The sequence below is a fragment of the Ctenocephalides felis genome, unplaced genomic scaffold, assembly GCF_003426905.1.
Source record: "Ctenocephalides felis isolate EL2017-DRISC unplaced genomic scaffold, ASM342690v1 CF-g0.4_SCAFFOLD_01170, whole genome shotgun sequence".
NCBI lineage: Eukaryota > Metazoa > Arthropoda > Insecta > Siphonaptera > Pulicidae > Ctenocephalides > Ctenocephalides felis.
Genome location: NW_020537324.1, coordinates 14,554,873 through 14,573,819, shown reverse-complemented (window position 1 = coordinate 14,573,819; position 18,947 = coordinate 14,554,873). Strand labels below are relative to the sequence as shown.

Genomic DNA, 18,947 nt, shown 5'->3' with positions numbered 1-18,947 from the left:
CGAGAAATTAGAGGAAGACAAAAAAAACTCTAACTAGCTGTAAGTGGAATCTGTCTTGAGGCAATTATGGCATCGTGCCTTAAGGCAAATTGCTGGAACTAATACTGATGTTTTTAAATAGATTATTATAAATATTGTAACATTGTCTAATATTTTAAGAATTATATAAACTGAATTGCAGAGTTGAAATTATTTGTAAAGTATATTAGAACTATAGTCAGAAGTAAAATAAAATCTGAAATATTTTCGATATACAAAAACTAAAAAAAAAAAAAATGGAACAAAATTTTTTTTTCAAAATTAATTATTTGTAAAGACAAGCAGAAAGTTCTTTGAATCATTTAAATCGGACGACTTAGTTCTCTCAAAAACTGCCATTTCTTACATATTTAGCTCCGTATCTTCAAAATGGCGGGGCCTGCCTTTGCCAAAAACTAATAAACACTCTCCCAATCATTACTAATTGAATGTTTTTTAGATCATTCAAATCGGATACTCCGTTCCCTCAAAAATTCAATTTCTATTTTCTGCACTCTTTGCTCTGTATCTCCGAAACGGCTGGACCTGCCTTTGCCAAAAACTAATCAGCTCTTTTCCCTATCAATAGGAATCGAATGTTTTTTTAAACCATTCAAATCGGTTGATCCGTGCGCCCTAAAACGTGACTGGAAATTTGTATCCATACATACATACATACACACACACACACACATCCATTTTTTTTGAGGTATGCCAAAAGTTCAGAAACCTTCAAAACGTCGAGAATTTCAATTCCGATTTTCGGCCCATTACAATAACTTACCCTATGGGAAGTTAAAAAGAGTAATTCCGGGAAAGATGAAATTTAGTACTAAAATTAATGTTTTTATATTTCATTGGTTATTTTCCAAAACACAAATCGCACAAATATGCATACAAATTTTTTGATATATTGAGATTTTTTGTATTTCTCTACTTTAAACTTTTCCAATACTATATGTGTGCCATTCAGCAAGTTCATACCAGTATAAACAAAATTAGAACATTGTTTTGTAATAAAACAACACAAAACTTTGAAACAATTTTAAAGAAAGGATAACCACATTATTTTGTAGACCGTAAAATAAACTAGTGGGTTGCATGGCATTGTTCCTCAAGGCAAATTGCTGGAACTTCCCGTACCGTAATTAAAAATCTTATACGGAACCCAAAAAAATTTACACAAAAAGTGTACACATTATTAAAATCTCTATGAAATATCTGATAAATTGATTTACATTTGTCCAATAAACATTTTTGACCGCCAAATGACACTTTTTTAATTTAATTTGGAGAGTTCATAACCGCTGGACCTGCCTTCCCAAAAATTTAATCAGTTCTTTATTTTCATTTTACATATCTCAGTCAGATAGGGGATGTATCTTATAAGATATAGCTATGCGAATTAATATTTTCTTAGCCATAATTTTAAGTGTTTACTGCTGAGAAAACTGCAGTACAAAGTATGACTTTTTTAAATTAAAAAATATTGTATTGTGATCAAAAATTATAATTAAGATATGAAATGTACCAATCATAAATACAATTAAACCACCCCATACATTTAAATAGCACATAATTTTTATTTCAATAATAATTAAGACAGATGAACTAATTTTAAATTCATACCACGAAACATATAATATATATGCTCCCAAAGTAAAGTTAAAATATACATTAATGAACTAACCACTAATGATGTCATATTGATAACATATATAAATCACTGATGCACACATAATCTAATCATGATTATCTCCATTCATATTTTCACCATCCCTATCCCTAGACCGTGAACGAGATCTAGAAACAGACCTGTTATTAGATTTGCGGTCTCGGCTGTGAGAACGCCTTGGGCTTTTGCTGTGTCTTGGAGATCGACTGCGACGGGCAGACTTGCTTCGCGAACGGCTTCTTCCACGAGACCTGCTTCTGGATCTTGACATACTCCTAGAACGAGAACGGCGATCCCGTGAGCGGCTTCTTGATCGAGAACGAGACCTAGACCTGGAGAGTTCATAATATGAATTATAAAGAAGATTAAAGAAGCAATATTTATAACATTAAATTTAAAATTCCAATTGATACAGACAATGGAAAACTTGCAAGCAAAAAAACTAAAAAAATTTATATTATTAATAAAGGGCATTAACTATATGCTTATATATAAATAAATATTGGTCTCAGGAATTTTCTGTAAAATTATACTAAAGTGGCATTTTTAAATAAATTTATATAGCAATCTGGATTCAATACTACGTGTTTATTAAAAATGTTGTAAGTTTTCCTTAAATAATTAAGATTAATCACAACCTTTACTCTATTAATCAGGTGCTTCATTTGCTTCTATAATGAAAATATTGTTGAATGCCGCCTTTTAACACTTTAAAGTGTATTTTATCTAATATGATAACTCACTATTCAATAACACCTGTGAAGTGTGAATTCTTAACTGAGACTTTATCAGACGCAGAAGACAAGTGTCGTGCAACGCAAGGAGGTGTATCATAGCAGATATAGTTTCTCAGTCTCAAGTGAAGAAACATTGATGTAACTGATGAAACTCAGGCATCATTACCAAGCTTTTCAGGCATCTAGCATGTAGTTTGTAGACAATTTAAGGTACAAATTCGTTTCTATGTGTGTTAGCTCGACGTATTGCAGACATGCCAGTGGCGATTGGAACAACCGTGGAGATGGAGAAACAAGTGATTGCAGTGGTAGATTGCCAACCGAGACCAACTCTTGTAGCAAAAATTTTGAGGAAAAATGGAGCACTTTCAGATATGAGCGAAGAAGCTAGTAGGACTAGTAGAATCGATACCAGAATCATAGCGATGGATAAAAACCTATAAATATGTAAAATTATTCTGAATGTTTTTTATGATGATTAAAAAAATTTATCTGGCAGATTTAAATTAGAAAATATTGATAAAAAACTGTAATCATCAAAATTTTTAGTTTAAGAATGATCGCTAGATTAAATGTCAAACACTTTTAATATAAAACAGTAATATGTATAGGTTGAACGCGCTAGGTATCTTCGAATGCTGGTTGATGGAGTTGGCTCGGTGTGTAGTAGAATCACTCAAACGGCTATGTAGACAAGAGTTCGCAGCGCCTAAAATTTCAAGACAACATACCTTCGGCGTCCTCCTCCTCCTCGTCTGCCATGCCTGTTACAATCACGGGCATAATGTCCACGATCGCCACATTCATAGCATCTGTCATCTGGATGGAATGGTCGTCCCCTTGTTGAGCCGCTTCTAGGTGGAGGTCCTCTTCCATATCCTCGATTTCCTTTGCCATTGGACATTTCGACGCGGGCTCTTCTACCACATATCGTTCTGCCGTCTAAGCCGCGTACAGCATCCTCAGCATCTCTAGGATCTTCGAACTCTACGAAAGCAAAGCCTGGAGGATTTCGTGCAACCCAAACATTGCGAAGGGGTCCGTAATATCCGAAAGCATCTTCTAATTCTTGTTTACTTGCATTATTTCCCAGGTCGCCGACGTACAGCTTACACTCTGAGCCGTAACGCGACATTATGATATTCTAAATAATATCGGAAAATAATTACTATTATCCGCGACATAAATAATTGAATTAACTATAAACACTTACCCTTAACACAAGGAATAACTATTTCTTATGATCACTATTTCACTTCAGCAACGCCATAAACAGTCGGCACAAAATGGCGGAATGAAACCGAAAAAACAATCGACGCGATCGACCTCGAATGCCATTGGCGATAGGCTACTGCGAATTTCCGATCATGTCACCAACATACAAAAACGAAAATCATACTTCAATTTTCATAAGTTGGCTTCTTGCTATATTTATCACAAATTTAATTTTGAATATAAGTTTGTTTCAGTTTATACTCATCAACTTACAATTAGAGAAGTGATCTTAAACAAAATAATAATAAGTGATAGTAATTTTTAATACTTAAGGAAGTTAAGGAATTTATAATAATTAAGGAAGTGATAGTGATTTTTAATATACCCAAATTCTGACCACACCACATTTAATGATGTATTACAGAATACAATCAATTGCAGGTAACAATCATTTTATTATCTACTTGAAATTTATTTAAAATATAAAAAGTAAAATATTAGAAGCTATATATAAAATTTACTAACTTTAGACTTATGTATAATTTTATTTATTTTCTTTAGTTGTTTTTAATTCCAATATGTTGACACCTCTTCCATAAATGCAAATTAATAAAGAATTTCTGGAATAAATAACAAATTTATATTAATCATGTGACTTTGATGAAGATAATTTACAAAATGCAACTTACATTGATTTATTAATGATACATATTCCCTTTATATCAGCTACTGTAGTAAGTCTTTGATACAAATAATTGCACTGAATTCCTTCCTTCGTATTAGCAGTCCACTCAAATAAAGATATTCTTTGATCAATTGATGTTGTAATGATGAATTCATTAAAAATTACAACGCCTGTTATTTGAGCACAATGTGCTGTTTTTATCTCCCAAGTAGTTATATTTTCAGCTTTGAATGAATTTATTTCTCCATAAATTGTGAATAATCTTAATATTAATGCATTATCATCACCACCTGTTGCCATAATATAAGTATCAGCTCCCAATTTTTTAATATCACAACTATTTATTCCATTTTCATGTGATTTCCAATTTGTAATAGATTGTAAATTATATGTGTCACTTAAGCATTGAGAAGAAACATCATTGCATTTATTAAATAAGCTCCATATCTTAATTTTTCCTTCAGTATCTGTTGTTAAAATAATGATGCAGTCTGGATCAGTTTTTTTAATAGTATGGACACTAAGAATACATTTACTAGTCATTTTTGAAGTTATCAGATTTATATCAAGTTTTGAGTTATTTTGTTTAACATTAAATATTCTTAAAAATCCATCAGAACAGCCTGCTGCTAACAATATGTTCAATCCATCCTTTGTTAATTCATTACTCTTATCACTAAATATCACAGATAGATTCATATACCTCATATCTTGAAAATGTTCATAATTAGTTTGTTTTTTAACGGAATCAAAATTATTTAACATGTGCTCCCCTAAAAGTTCAGAATGTACAACAAGATCACTAGCATTTGAGATATCAATATCAACTTTCGAAATACAAATTTGAGCTCTGCCTCCGCAAGATATAACATAGAAAGATAATATTTGAAGTTCCTCGTGGCATTTTATAACTTTAATGTCCTTGATACTGGATAAATGTGTTTGTATTGTTAGAACTTTTCCAATTTTATTTAAATTTTTATTAAATATACTTATTGTCAAGATTGTATCTTCGCCACCAATAATAAAAATACTAAATAAACTATTAGAAAATAAAGAACATAATGCATTTATTTCCTTACTTACAAAACTTTCTTCTAATGGTTTTATTAGTATATCAGATAGAATAACTTGTGTTTTATATATAACACCATTTTTGATGAAAGCCAAATTTACATTATTATCACTTATGTTCATATCCCATGATCTGTGCCCTCCTCCACAGTCAACTTGCCAAATGATTTCGTTTAATGTACAAATCATAAATTTGTTTGATAAAAATCCACATAACATTTCTTGATTATTTACAATAAAATATCTACCAATCCATTTCAGGTCAATCCTTGTGCATGATAATTTTACTAATTCTTTTGTATGAATTTTAAATTTTGCACATTTTCCATCTCGCCCTGTAGATATTATAGTATTATTATAAATATTTATATCTGTTACACCTAAATGACAGTGCACTTTAAGAGCTGTATGTACAGGTAAATAATCTTCATCATATAAATGAATATTTCCTTTACGATCACCTATAACCAAATAATTCTCAATCATATTTGCAGCAGTACACCAAGGCTCATTAGTTAAAGGAATTTTAAATTCACTCACTTTTTTTAAATCATTATTTAATAAAACATAGGTTGATATGATGCCTATTTCTGCACATAGTATGATGTTGCCATTGTTTGCTATAGAAACAAAAACAATTCTTTCTTCGAATAATGTTTTCTTAACTAACAGCTTTATTTCTGAATTTGTTTCTTCATAAATTCTTATATTTCCATTCAAACCACAAATTGCTATAGTATTAAATTTACTATCTATTACAGAATATGAAAACATTTCACTCATGTGGTCCACCAAATTCCAACAATTTGATTTTGGCACAAATTTTAATAAATGCCCTTCATTTGAGATACATAGAAGTGTGGATTTAAAAGTATATATAATTTTCTTTGGTGTAAAATTATTTTTAAGAAAAGTTGCATCGTTATTATTTAAAGGTAGCGGCTGTAAGTTAGGTACTTTTGGTACTAAACAATGTAATAATAGGCCTCCATCGCTACCCCCTGTTGCAATTAATTGTTTTTCCACATTTACATCTAAACTCCATATAGGTCCACATTGATGAGAATTCTTTTTATTTAAAAGTTTTCCATTTAAATCCCATGTACAAATCATAGAATCTTCTCCAATAGAAATGATTAAATTAAGGTCCTTAATGATAATACTGGCACGAACTCTGTCCATGTGTCCAAATGCTGTTTTGTGTAACGAAATTGTTACATTTTCCCAATATGTTCCATTATTTAATGTATTATTATTTTCTTTAATGTTCCAGATTCTTAAAGACCGATCATCAGAGGTTGAGGTAACTTTTTTCAATTCCTTGCTATAAGCTATAGAAAATATCACTCCCTAAAAATAAACACAAATACAAACTACTTTTAATATTTCACATCACATGATCATTGAACCAAGACATATATTTATGATTTTACAAAACTACTAAATACATGTATGTATTTATAAACTGTACCTTGTGTCCTTGTAATCGATGTAATATTTGATTGCATTTATTTGTATATTCCGTTTTCCAAATAATTATTTCACTAAAAACAGTTCCTCCAAATATCAAATTATTAGTTAGTTCTGCATTTTCATCACAAACTATTTCAGCAGAATATAATATACATTTTTCTTCAGACGTATAAAACTTTACTTCATCTCCTGTTGTAGCATTTATCAAGCTAGCGTTATTATGTGCAGTTATTGCCAAAAGATAATAATCAATAAACTTTATTTTCAAAATCCAATCCTTTAAAGAATATTTGTTTATAATAGTAGCCACTAAAATGTCGTTTAAAACACTTAAGTGAATCAAGCAAATCGATTTGCCCCCGTATACAATAAGTTCACTCTTTTCACTAATAACAATTCCATGTATAGATTGCCCTTGAAATATTTCCACATGTGTTAGGCTTTTTTCTGTATCATCATTTAACTTATAGATATTCAAATTTCCACCAACTCCTGCAATTTTTTTTCATTTAATAAAATATAATAAAACTGTTATTGTAGGTTAAAAAATATAATACCTGCCAAGACATAATTGTCTTTATAAAATTTCACTGCTGTTACATATGTTTTTAAAAATAATGATTCCATTTCATAATAAAAATAGCTTACGTTATATATAAAAAATATATTAAAAGTAAGTACAATTTTGAAAACACATGTTAAATGTTTTAAACCATTATAACCTTATTTTTACATGATAATAATATACATGAAGATAGCAATGCCTGTCAAATATTTGATTTACACTAATCTATTTTCAATTTCAATTAAATTTAAAGTTTAAATTGTTTTAACAACTCAATAAGCAAGGAAGCAGATGGTCGGTTGATGGGATTTTCTTCAGTTAATATAAAAAAACATTCGAGTACAGGATTATAGTCTTCAGAGAATTCTATATTTGGCAGATCGGGCCTAGTTCCTTAAAAATAGTTTAACCATTTAATAATTAATCATAATTAAAATATATATATATATATATATATATATATATAGACAAGAATAATCAAGCTCATTTTAAGATAATCACCTAATGTCTCTATTTCATCAATGCTTTCATTCACGGAACTTAAATTTGATTCATCACAAACAGGTGCATGTGGAGGTGTTAGAGATAACATTTCCCATATAGTAAGGCCTAAGGAAAATAGGTCAGCTTTATTTGTTATTTTACCTTCATCCATAGTTTCAGGTGCTGACCATAGCTCTGTACCTATTAAAAAGACATATAGTATTGCACTACAAAATATTAATAATGGAATATTAATTCAATATATAATATATATACCTTTGTAAAAGTTATTGGGTAAAACACTGCCATTTTGATCAAGTTGTAAACTGACTCCGAAATCACATAATTTACATATATCAAAATTCCCTTTGACCAAAATGTTATGAGATTTAACATCGCCATGTAATAAATGTGCTTTAGTATGTAAGTAATCTAAAGCACTAGCCATATCAACAATCATCTGCAAGAATATTTTTTTTATCAACCGCATGTCTACACATAGATAGATTATATATATATAAGTTTTTTGTACCTTGAGTATCTTTACTGCCTCAAAAGGAGTACCCTCATTTTCAAGACGAGTTTCTATCAGATCACCTAGTGATACTGTACAATCTTCCATGGCCAAAACCTTTCTCCCATCTGGTAAACTTGTATACGCTCGAAATCCTTTTATTACCATATAAATAAAACTTTAATATCAAGTTTTATGCAACAAATTTTTAATGTAATGAACAAATTTTTTTAATATATTATTTAATATGTAGATATATTTTAAAAAACCCACCAACAATGTTTGGATGATCTAATTTCTTCAAAATGTTAGCTTCTTCATTGAGTCGATGCTCAATGCTTAAACAATCAGATTGTTTAAGTTTTCTTTTAGTTAAGTATTTTAGTGCCCAAGGCGAATTTATTTTACCAGCTTGTGGGGAGCGATTAAAGCGATAAACTTGAACTCCTAAATAAAATGTTGTATATAATATTAAAATTAATGGTACAATATTAAAATTGGTACATTCGTATTACCTGTCCCGTAACCTAAATGCTGCAAAAAGGGTGATGCAGGTACATTCAATACATTATTTACTTTTTGTTTTACAGGTGTATTAAAGTTATCCATGATAAAATTAAGAAAATTGAAGACTAACAGTGGCTAACAGTTTCTAACACAAATATCCAAATGACAGTTTAATATAAAATGACAGTTGACTTTCAACTGAAAAACCAAAGGTTCTCAATCGTTTTTTCAAAATTTATTCAGGTTTTTTTATTAAAAAAAAATCCTTTATAAAAGAATTGAAATACTATTCATTAAAATATATTAAATTAAATATATATTCATTAAACAAAATCCTTTAATAAAAGAATTGAAATATTCAGAATTTATTATTAGTTTTTACTTCATTTTTTAATCTTCTTAAAAACATAAGCTGAGGTCCAACCTGGCAGGCTAAAGTTTTCAAACAAATTAGAAAAAAAAAACTACAGAAGATTAAAATAAATAATTATTCACCATAATTATTATCACTTCATCCAATTTTTTTACAATTAATTCAAATTAAATATACTTTTTTTCGGCGTACCAATTTATTACATCAGTTGATTAAAAAGAAGCATTGGTATTTTTAAATCTATATATGAAAAATTTGAATTTCTAATAAAATTTTGATTAAGCCTTATATTTGCAATATACGTATAATTCATATGGCAGATATGGCAGTGGCTACGCTCCTGATACATAAATTTATAATATTGTGCAAAACTTGTATAAAATAATAAAACATGAAACTTTTAAGAATAGTTAATTGACATTATATATTATTGATAATTTGTACAAATATATTATTTACATGTTTATATATGTATAAATATTGAAATTTATTTGTTCGTAATACAGTGTAATCTCACTAAATCCAGCACTATTATAAACCAAAAGGTGATTATTGGAATGTTTGGATTACTGGATTGTAGTAAAGAAGTCCTAAGGGTGCAACAAATAAAATAATGCATTTTATTGGGCAGTTGTCTCTAGAGCAGACCGCTCTCATCTGCATTTCAAATTTTGTCAGAAAGAAGACCCAATTCTTATATTTTGTTTTATATTGCTGGGAAATAGCTGAACTTCTCATCTCATTTGATATGACTAATAGTCAGATACCAAATTTTTTATAAAATTTAAAAAATGGCGAAGTGCTGAATTAGTGAAAGTACACTATATATATAATGCTCTCTTATATATAATTTACTTCTTACGTATTGCATGTGAAATGAGATCGTCAAATTATAAAATCGTATATATTAAATTTAATATCAATAAAATGCTCTGTTTATTAAGTTTAATTATATTAAATATTTTATTACTTAACTAATAACACAACCTGAATTTTCATTGCTTTCATGATTTGCAACATCAACTTCATTTAAATTGGATGTATTACTATCACATGCAACCATATTACCATTCTCGCATAAATGGGAATTATTAAAACTATTTTGAGTATGTATACTTTTATTTGAATTTTTTACTGTTCCTTGACTACCATGTATGGAATTTGTGACATCTGTATGGCTAATGCAAGATTGAGATTTTGGAGATGTATTTAAAACTTTCCTCACATTTTCTAAAATATAATATTACAATTATTGCACATTATTAAAATCCTAGTACCTCAAGAAAAAGTAAATGAATTAATTAATTTATATTACCTCCTGTGCTACTTGTGTTCTGTTCATTTATTGCTATTAGATCTTTGCTTATACAAGAAATTGCTTTATCAACATTAACAGATTTCTGTTGAGTTTTAACAGACAACAACCGATTCAACACAGAAATTTGGTTTTGTATTGCTAATATGAAGGGAACATAACCAAGACATTCAGATTGCGCCCATTGACAAATGCTACAAATAATAAATCATATTAAATATAAATACTCATACAATTAATGCACAAAAAAAACATTACCTATTGAGTCCATCTCGAAGTCTACAAACATTTTCAATACTTTGTTCATTAGATTTTGCAGCACTGGAAGTTCTTAAAACTGCCATTGCGTCTTGCAAAATCACTGCTATAATTAAAGCCCATTCCAAGCAACCTGCTTCCATAAACATTTGCAACAAATACCTTCAGAAAAGAAAAACAATATTCAAACAATTATTTATATTATTTTGAAACAATCTACCTAACAACAAAATAATTTTACCTAAGTTGGACCTCTGCTTTTGGACTTCCTTTTTTATGTGTTTGATTAGATATTGATTCTAATACTGTATTATAGCACATCTCCACATCAGGTGATTGCAATGATATATCCTCAGTCATATGAGACATCTAAATACAAGTTAGAGATGAAATAACTAGTCGTGAGTAGCATTTTGCCTTTTGCCCAATACATATACATAATCACTCACATACACACACACATTACGTTAACTGATTCATGATTACCTGTTCACTACATATACTTGAAAAGTCCTGTGAAACAAGTTTAGCTTCAATATTATTTATTTTTTGATTAGAATAAGAATTGCTAGCGTCGTTGTAATTATTTGCTATATGTTGTGGTGAAACCACCATGGCACTAATTGTTTCTTGACTATTTACAGGCGTAGAAACACCTGCAAAAAGTAAAATGTTGTAATTCCAATTATATATTGCTGTTATAATTACATGGTTCAAAAACAATATTAGATTTATCATCAATGTTGAAAATTGAGAGTAGAAATATTTAAAACTGCATACCAGTGGTATGAAAACCTCCGGAGTAGCTCATGTATCCACTATCACCTTCAATTTTGCCATGATTCTGAATCATTGATAAGGAAGTGGGTCTATTAACTACAGAGTTTGATGAGCATTCCGGATTGAATATCTTAGTCTCCATTTTATAACCAGGTACATTGGATTGAGTTTGTAAAACATTTTTTGATACTGCTGAAATTAAATGAATAGAAAATGTTGATTATTAAATCTAATTTCAACTTATTAGCTCATTTTCAATTTATTAAGGATCAATTTCTAACAAATTAATATTATTTACTATGCATTACAAACTGATTTTTTTATTCTCCTGTGTTAGAATATAAATAGAAATTGAGAAAAAGCTTATTTATTTACTATTTTTATTAATATACCAGTATTTTTGCTTATATCATGCTCTGGTTTGGGCCAGTCAAATTCATCATGTAAACTTTTAAGAGCTGTGATGAAACAATCAACGCGAGCTGCTCGATCGCGCTCTTTATTTAGCCATCGAACTAGAGGAAGATCCAAAAAAGCTGATAGTTGCCCAAGTTGAGTGAGTTCTCTACAACTTAGAAGTCTTCGAGCATGTCTTTGAAGAATCAGATCTATAAAGAAATGTTCAGCAGAAGATGCACTATCCCTAAAATTAAGTGATTTCATTAACTCTCATAATATACGTATACATTTTTAAATATTGTTCTTGTTACTTGTTTTCATTCTTCATACTGCTAGTGGATTTCTTCCTTTGAGTATTTTCAGTAATAATAGAACTACTGGAAACTGGAATAGTTGTTTTCGTTGAAACATTTTGTTTCTTTAAAGACACTGCTCCAGGCGATATCATTTGTTTCTGCGTTGTAGGAAAGTTAGCATTAATTCCTTCAATTTGGGCTTTTGGAGATAAAGTTGTACTGAAACTACGGCCTCGAGCAACCTAAGACCAATGGAAAAAATAAGCAAATAATACAGGAACAGAATAAAGTTCATGATCTGAACATAAATATTAGGCATGTTAGAGTATAGACATAAATGCATACACGTCCCATGTATTTCTTAAATTTCATACCTGCATAGATCCAAGAATAAGTGATAATTCTTCAGCATTTGGTATTACTGGAGGAGACTGTTGACCCAGTCCTAATTTATTGGGAATAATAAATGATGTCCTGGGTGATTCTATGTCATTAGGATCTGAAATATGAAAATTAATTTAACTGTTTAAAAATAGTAACTGAATTAGATTTAAACTTAATATTTATTATTAACTCCAAATAATTAATGGTTTAAATTCTTATAACAAATTTATTTCCTGCAAAAGGGAATAAAATGTTATACATATACACATTGCCAAACCAGCAATAAGCATTAAAGCATTAAAATAAAATACAAAGAGTTTAATATTACCTATGGCCCTTAAAAACCGTACTAGATCCCTTGACAACTCCCATTTAGATTTTTCTAAAGCTGTGTCCAACAAAAGGGTAGCAAACTGACGACTAACGGATGATGGTTCAAGATTCTACAAATTATTAGCATTGAGTGCAAGTTCACAGAACTAAAATAGAAATATGCACATAATATACCTGTAAAATAATAAGATAAGAAGCAGCAGTATCAAGCTGTTGTTTAGCCAAACATTGCTTAAATAATTCTTTGGGCTTCCCGGCTACACTAAATAAGCAAGGCCAAAGCGCTATTTCCGTTTTTCGTGCACATTGAACAACCGTCTGAGAAAACAATTTACAGAAACTTTATTTATTGAAAATAAATGTAGTTTATACTCAGAATAGCTTTGACATCAATCAACAACCTGCAAATAAACTGGAAATTCTTGAATAAACTCGATGATACTGGGAAGCTGGGCATCTGGAATGGGTTCCTTACAAGTTGCTTCTTCTTCTAAAACCTAATTTGGAACAAAAATTAATTTAAATGTGAAAATTTGCTTAATAACACATGAATGTATATATATATATATATATATATATATATATATATATATATATATTGAATGGTAGAGTCTTGGATTTGTGTATATTTTGTAGAGTTTCGAACAAGAATCCAAAAATAATACAAAATAAAAAACAAGAAAAGTTTTTAAAAAAACAATTTCTTTATTTAATTATTTGTTTATTGTCGACGTTTCGGAACTAGGTACGTTCCATCTTCAGGACATCTGTCAAGAAACATGATCTTGATGAGATTTTAGCAAACAATATGTTTAGGAAAAGAAAATTTTCGTTAAAAAAGCTTGTTTAGTGAAAAAGTGCTAACAAATATTCAAACATACAGGTAATTAATTCAACTTTGTCATTAACCTTTTCTTAAAAAATTTCCATAACTTTCAAAAAAAATTTCTATTATGTTTAATATCCTGTTCTGATAATCCACTCATTTATTTTTATCATTTTTATTTTGAACATATTATCATATTTCTGTACATTATTATATATTTTTTACAATTTAATTCATTATTTAAGAAAAATCTATTTTCTTTTCCTAAACATATTGTTTGCTAAAATCTCATCAAGATCATGTTTCTTGACAGATGTCCTGAAGATGGAACGTACCTAGTTCCGAAACGTCGACAATAAACAAATAATTAAATAAAGAAATTGTTTTTTTAAAAACTTTTCTTGTTTTTTATTTTGTATTATTTTTGGATTCTTGTTCGAAACTCTACAAAATATATATATATATATATATATATATATATATCTTCTATATATATAAAAATAAGTCTGGTTTTCCTTCCTGACGAAATAACTCCAGAACGCACGAACCGATTTCGACAATTTTGCATTCGTTGGAAAGGTCTCGGGCTCCGAAAGGTTTATAGCTAAGAAAATTAGTTGTGCATGGCATCGTGCCTTAATGCAAGCTGCTGGAACTTCACGCACCGTAATTAAAAATTCGAGTAATGACATTAGTGAGAATTATCAGAATTATGCTTGGTTAAGTCAACGAGCACTTCTTGCCGCAAAGAATAATGATGTACACGCCCTGAATTTCACCATTCAATCAAAAATTGCTGGCGATTTGGTGACATACCAATGATTCTGACTGGTCTTCCGTTTGACTTCAAACGATTGCAATTTCCAGTTCGCCTTGCATTCGCAATAACAAGTCGCAAGGCCAATCGCTTAGTGTTTGCGGGATAAATTTCAAATAGATTATTTAGAAAATCATTGTTTTTCACATGAGCAGTTATACGTTGCCTGTTCACGAGTTGGAAAACCATCCGCTTTGTTTGTGTTAACGTCAGACCAAATAACAAAAAATTTGGTTTACCAAAGAGCACTTCAATGAAACGGATAATTTGCGGATTCACTTTCATTTACTTAGAGAAGTTTAACTAAAAAACACTTCATTTTTGTAATCAAAATAAATTCGTTACTGTTGTATAATAAAAACAAATTTTTCCTTTTAAAATATAAAACAAACAAAAAATTTCTTCATCTTTCTCATCTCGTCGGGTTTGCTAGTATATATATATATATATATGTTTAATATCATAGTATTTTTATTTTTTATTTCATATCATACCTCATGCAGAAGTAATTCCAATGAATGTGGAAAGTAAGGAAGATTTGTACAACTGATTGCAATCTCGTATGCGTGATATCCTAAATTCCTACGTATTAATTGACGAAGTATTTGGTGAAGATATACTTGACTCTGAAAATATAATAATTTTAGATTCTTCTAATAATAACTAATGACTAAAATCATAATAAACCATACAGTTCTTTCCAAACGCAGAATGGTAATGAGAATTCGGAATTAGAGTCTGACGTGTAAAGAGTTGTATCATTCTCTGCGCCTAGTATTATAGCATCTTCGAATAAAATAGCTGTAAAGTAAAATATTAAGGTAAGAAAACATAGCAACAACTGTGAACGAATGAGCAAGACTCAATAAATATAGATGTATTCATTAAAAACAAGTAAATAAATAAATAAATCCTTTACCAAGAGGATAGATTTTAAGATGGAATGGAAGCATAATCCGTTTGCTCATAAATGCGTGATGATGTTGTAGGCGATCACCAGCTCTTGGAAATATTGGTAGCCAAACTCGCATGCCGTGTGCCCACAATATAGCCAAAGGGCTTCAGTCAAGTGGGGCTTGTCTGCACGAAAAACAGACGGGGCCCAAGCATTTTCCACGCATGAAGCAAGTACCATGGGCGGCGAACAGGTGTATGTCTGGAAAGGAATCTTGTAAATAAATCTTCGGGAATAGACATATTTTTCGCAATCTTTATCTACTGTATACTACTACTGCAGTATACACTACAAATTAGTGGAAATAGTCACTATAGTTATAAGTTATCGATAGTGTTCTATTAGTGAAAAGCTCATATCCGATTTTTTTCTAAAAAAACGAGCTAACGTCAAATTATTGCCAAAAAGCCAAGAATACTTTTTTAAACTTGAATCTTGGCTTGTTCGTTTTGGAGCATTATGATATTTTGCAACCGGCTGCAGATTCCTGTCTAAAGCAGCTTGATAGCAAGTAGTAGTTGTATCAGTTTTCACTTGCAACTAGTCATTTTTGTTTCATAAAAGTTATAATCAATAAATTTTATATATTTTTATACAAATGGATTTTATATTTTTATATACATAACTATTTTCCATACTGGTGACCCCTTCAAGTTTACTGCATATATCACGACACTATATATCACGAAATATATAATCGAATGCTAATCTCATAACAAAGAGAATGAACAAAAACTTTTCTTCTTAATTGCTGTCTTAGTGAGCATTAGAAATAGTTCTGATTGCTGAACTCTGAACTTACATAATTAGTACACAAAGTAAGATGCAATTTTTGTTTGTTTGTTTTATATATTTAAAAAGCGACCAAAACTACTTAATCCATGACTTTTTTCTATTGCACATCTCAGCCTATAGTCCAGTCATTTAAGCTTAATTTAGGTAAGAATCTCAGAATTCGAGATACCTAGCTAAAGTTGTCTCAAAACCTACATATGGTAGGGTGTCAATAGGGTGTCATGGGTATCTCGAATTCCGAGGTGAACTTACTATTATGACTGGACTATAGAATTTTTTTGGAGAAGGCAACGCAGCCTTCAACCATAAGATTATATTCGAGATCTATAATCTCAAGAAAATATTGAGACCATACTTCTTGATATCAAGTTGGTTGGAATCAAACCTGGAACAAGCTGGTGCTAGTCCACGTTCTTAACCAATACACAGAAACGAACTCAAGACGCCAAAATTCGAAAAAATACATGAATATTAACAACATTCAATAATTTTTGTACAATAAAACCTCTTATGCCCTAATTTCTATCTCATTTCATATAAAATGCATAATAATTTTATCTTATCCTGTTACAATACTTATCCGGAATTGAACTCTTAAGAAGTATACGGAAAAGAAAACAATCTGACAACATGTGATTTATTATAGAATGTACTATATAGTAGATGTTTTGAAATAATGTATTCAACATTTTACTTGTTCAATTTAACAATCGTTAGAAAAATCTCGGCAGGAAATATATTCATAAAGGTGTGAATCATCTCCAAATAGGATCTTAACTGACCATATAATAACACTTTTAAATGTTATAAAATTATTAAAATTCTTTATTAATCTCTTTATTTTAATTTTCAATTTATTACGTAATAATATTCGTTAATATGCATTATCTCATAATTAGTTACTGTTTATAATCAAATGAAACCTTTTAACATTTTTTTATCTCTAACTACAATCTAATTAATAAATGTCTCCTGGAGATAGATTGTATTTTATATGGTATTAAAAAAATGCATAACGCGTTAGAAATGTTTTGAATTTTATCTTTAAGTTGAATTCTTCCTTTTTTTCTAATCCATTGGGATTTTGAGCGATTTTCATTTTGCTAATCTAAGTGCGGTAAATATAAATATATAGATAGAAATATCAAATTTTGATACAATCCCAGACACTATTTGCATATATTATATTAGCAGAAAATATATAAAGGATAGAAAGTAAGTAGGTTTGCTTTTTTAACATTTTTCATATTCAGAATATAAAAACCTTATAAACACTATTGATACTCATTCTCTAACATGAGGTAGTAAGCATAGTACAAAAGTTAGGCGTGAAAAAAACTGTAATATTACATAATATTCATATTATCATTTTTGTTTATTTTTAACTTCCCGTAGAGTAAGTTATTGTACCGTCCAAAAATCGAAATCGAAAATTTTTGCATTTCTCGACGTTTTGAAGTTTTCTGAACATTTGGCATACCTCAGAAAAAATGGATGTGTGTGTGTATTATGTATGGATACAATTTTTCGGTCACGTTTTCGGGCGCACGGATCAACCGATTTTAATGGTTCAGAAAACATTCGATTCCTATTGATAGGGAGATATGCTAATTAGTTTTTGGCAAAGGCAGGTCCAGCAGTTACGGAGATGAAAGCAAAGAGTGCCATTTCGAAGATACAGAGCTAAATGTGCAAAAATGGCAGTTTTTTGAAAAAACTAAGCGTCCGATTTAAATGATTCAAATAATTGTTTCATTTTTTTTTCTCATTTTTTTTCAGAAATTTTATCGAAATATTCAGATTTTATTTTTAATTTTGACTAAAGTCCTAATATACTTTAAACAAATAATTTCATCTTTGCAATTCAGTTTCATATAATCCTTATAAATATTAAACAATGTTACAATATTTATAATAATCTATCTGAACACATTCAATATTCCTCGAGCATTTTGTTACGGTACGGGAAGTTCCAGCAATTTGCCTTAAGGCACGATGCCATACATCCCACTAGTTTATCTTTGTTTTATTTGCAAATTGACGAAGATTGTACTATAAATTTTCATGAAAATGAGAAAGTGTGAAAAGCGATCCGGTCTGTGCTTCTATATTTGCATTTAATAATCGCAATAAAGTTAAAGCGGAAGGGAGCTCTATTTACTCTTTTATTTACATTTGTTAGAGATCGAAAAAGTAACGATGCAATTGTTTCAAATAACATGCATTAAATAATATATTTTATTTATTAGCATAATCATGCTTTGTATACATATACAATTAGAGTATAATTATATTAATGAACAAATTTAATTCACCGCCAGATCTTCATAACACTGTTTCAAAAAAATTATGTATACCGATAATATAAGTTCATCAAATGTAACTTTGTTTACTAGTTTTCTGCAATGCATGTTTATAATTTTTATAATTTATACATTTATGAGTATAAAATGCGTGCTAAATATACACT

General features: G+C 29.6%; 4 protein-coding genes and 1 pseudogene across 4 annotated transcripts; all 5 read right to left on the bottom strand.

Moving 5' to 3' along the window:
* LOC113366868 overlaps positions 1–1,757 on the bottom strand; it is an 8,535-nt pseudogene extending 6,778 nt beyond the window's left edge.
* On the bottom strand, positions 1,576–3,773 carry LOC113365843 (serine/arginine-rich splicing factor 7-like). The gene is made up of 3 exons (XM_026607387.1): positions 3,644–3,773; positions 3,162–3,574; positions 1,576–2,025 (listed from the first exon to the last, which is right to left on the bottom strand). Exons 2-3 carry the CDS (start codon positions 3,563–3,565, stop codon positions 1,761–1,763), a joined length of 669 nt encoding a protein of 222 aa, XP_026463172.1. The 5' UTR covers positions 3,566–3,574; positions 3,644–3,773; the 3' UTR covers positions 1,576–1,760.
* Positions 3,774–4,189: 416 nt separating this feature from the next.
* On the bottom strand, positions 4,190–7,492 carry LOC113366867 (WD repeat-containing protein 6-like; the record flags this gene model as incomplete). Its single annotated transcript, XM_026608517.1, has 4 exons — positions 4,190–4,265; positions 4,335–6,754; positions 6,876–7,369; positions 7,435–7,492. Coding segments are annotated over 4 exons (3,048 nt in total), but the record flags the coding sequence as incomplete, so codon positions are not given.
* A 197-nt stretch (positions 7,493–7,689) lies between these two features.
* LOC113366866 (lymphokine-activated killer T-cell-originated protein kinase-like) lies at positions 7,690–9,092 on the bottom strand. The gene is made up of 6 exons (XM_026608515.1): positions 8,955–9,092; positions 8,713–8,886; positions 8,458–8,594; positions 8,202–8,385; positions 7,944–8,126; positions 7,690–7,835 (listed from the first exon to the last, which is right to left on the bottom strand). Exons 1-6 carry the CDS (start codon positions 9,046–9,048, stop codon positions 7,690–7,692), a joined length of 918 nt encoding a protein of 305 aa, XP_026464300.1. The 5' UTR covers positions 9,049–9,092.
* Positions 9,093–10,141: 1,049 nt separating this feature from the next.
* Positions 10,142–15,758, bottom strand: LOC113366865 (RAB6A-GEF complex partner protein 1-like). Its single transcript, XM_026608514.1, has 15 exons — positions 15,647–15,758; positions 15,434–15,528; positions 15,222–15,353; positions 13,486–13,581; positions 13,259–13,402; positions 13,080–13,194; positions 12,742–12,866; positions 12,383–12,609; positions 12,065–12,315; positions 11,673–11,864; positions 11,379–11,548; positions 11,134–11,261; positions 10,893–11,054; positions 10,635–10,828; positions 10,142–10,549 (listed from the first exon to the last, which is right to left on the bottom strand). The coding sequence occupies exons 1-15, from the start codon at positions 15,756–15,758 to the stop codon at positions 10,290–10,292; spliced, it is 2,403 nt and encodes an 800-aa protein (XP_026464299.1). The 3' UTR covers positions 10,142–10,289.
* Between the last annotated feature and the right edge of the window lie 3,189 nt (positions 15,759–18,947).

What these genes read in the sequence shown, in the direction of transcription:
- LOC113365843 (XM_026607387.1), bottom strand. Translation starts at nt 3,565, where the DNA reads ATGTCGCGTTACGGCTCAGAGTGTAAGCTGTACGTCGGCGACCTGGGA. An exon ending in GGAGGAGGAGGACGCCGAAG is followed by an intron (nt 2,026 to 3,161) that starts GTATGTTGTCTT and finishes TGAACTCTCCAG; the next exon opens with GTCTAGGTCTCGTTCTCGAT.
- LOC113366866 (XM_026608515.1), bottom strand. Translation starts at nt 9,048, where the DNA reads ATGGATAACTTTAATACACCTGTAAAACAAAAAGTAAATAATGTATTG. An exon ending in AGGCAGTAAAGATACTCAAG is followed by an intron (nt 8,386 to 8,457) that starts GTACAAAAAACT and finishes ATATTCTTGCAG; the next exon opens with ATGATTGTTGATATGGCTAG. An exon ending in TGATGAAATAGAGACATTAG is followed by an intron (nt 7,836 to 7,943) that starts GTGATTATCTTA and finishes ACTATTTTTAAG; the next exon opens with GAACTAGGCCCGATCTGCCA.
- LOC113366865 (XM_026608514.1), bottom strand. Translation starts at nt 15,758, where the DNA reads ATGCGAGTTTGGCTACCAATATTTCCAAGAGCTGGTGATCGCCTACAA. An exon ending in TGGAATTACTTCTGCATGAG is followed by an intron (nt 13,582 to 15,221) that starts GTATGATATGAA and finishes GTTCCAAATTAG; the next exon opens with GTTTTAGAAGAAGAAGCAAC. An exon ending in GAACACAAGTAGCACAGGAG is followed by an intron (nt 10,550 to 10,634) that starts GTAATATAAATT and finishes ATTATATTTTAG; the next exon opens with AAAATGTGAGGAAAGTTTTA.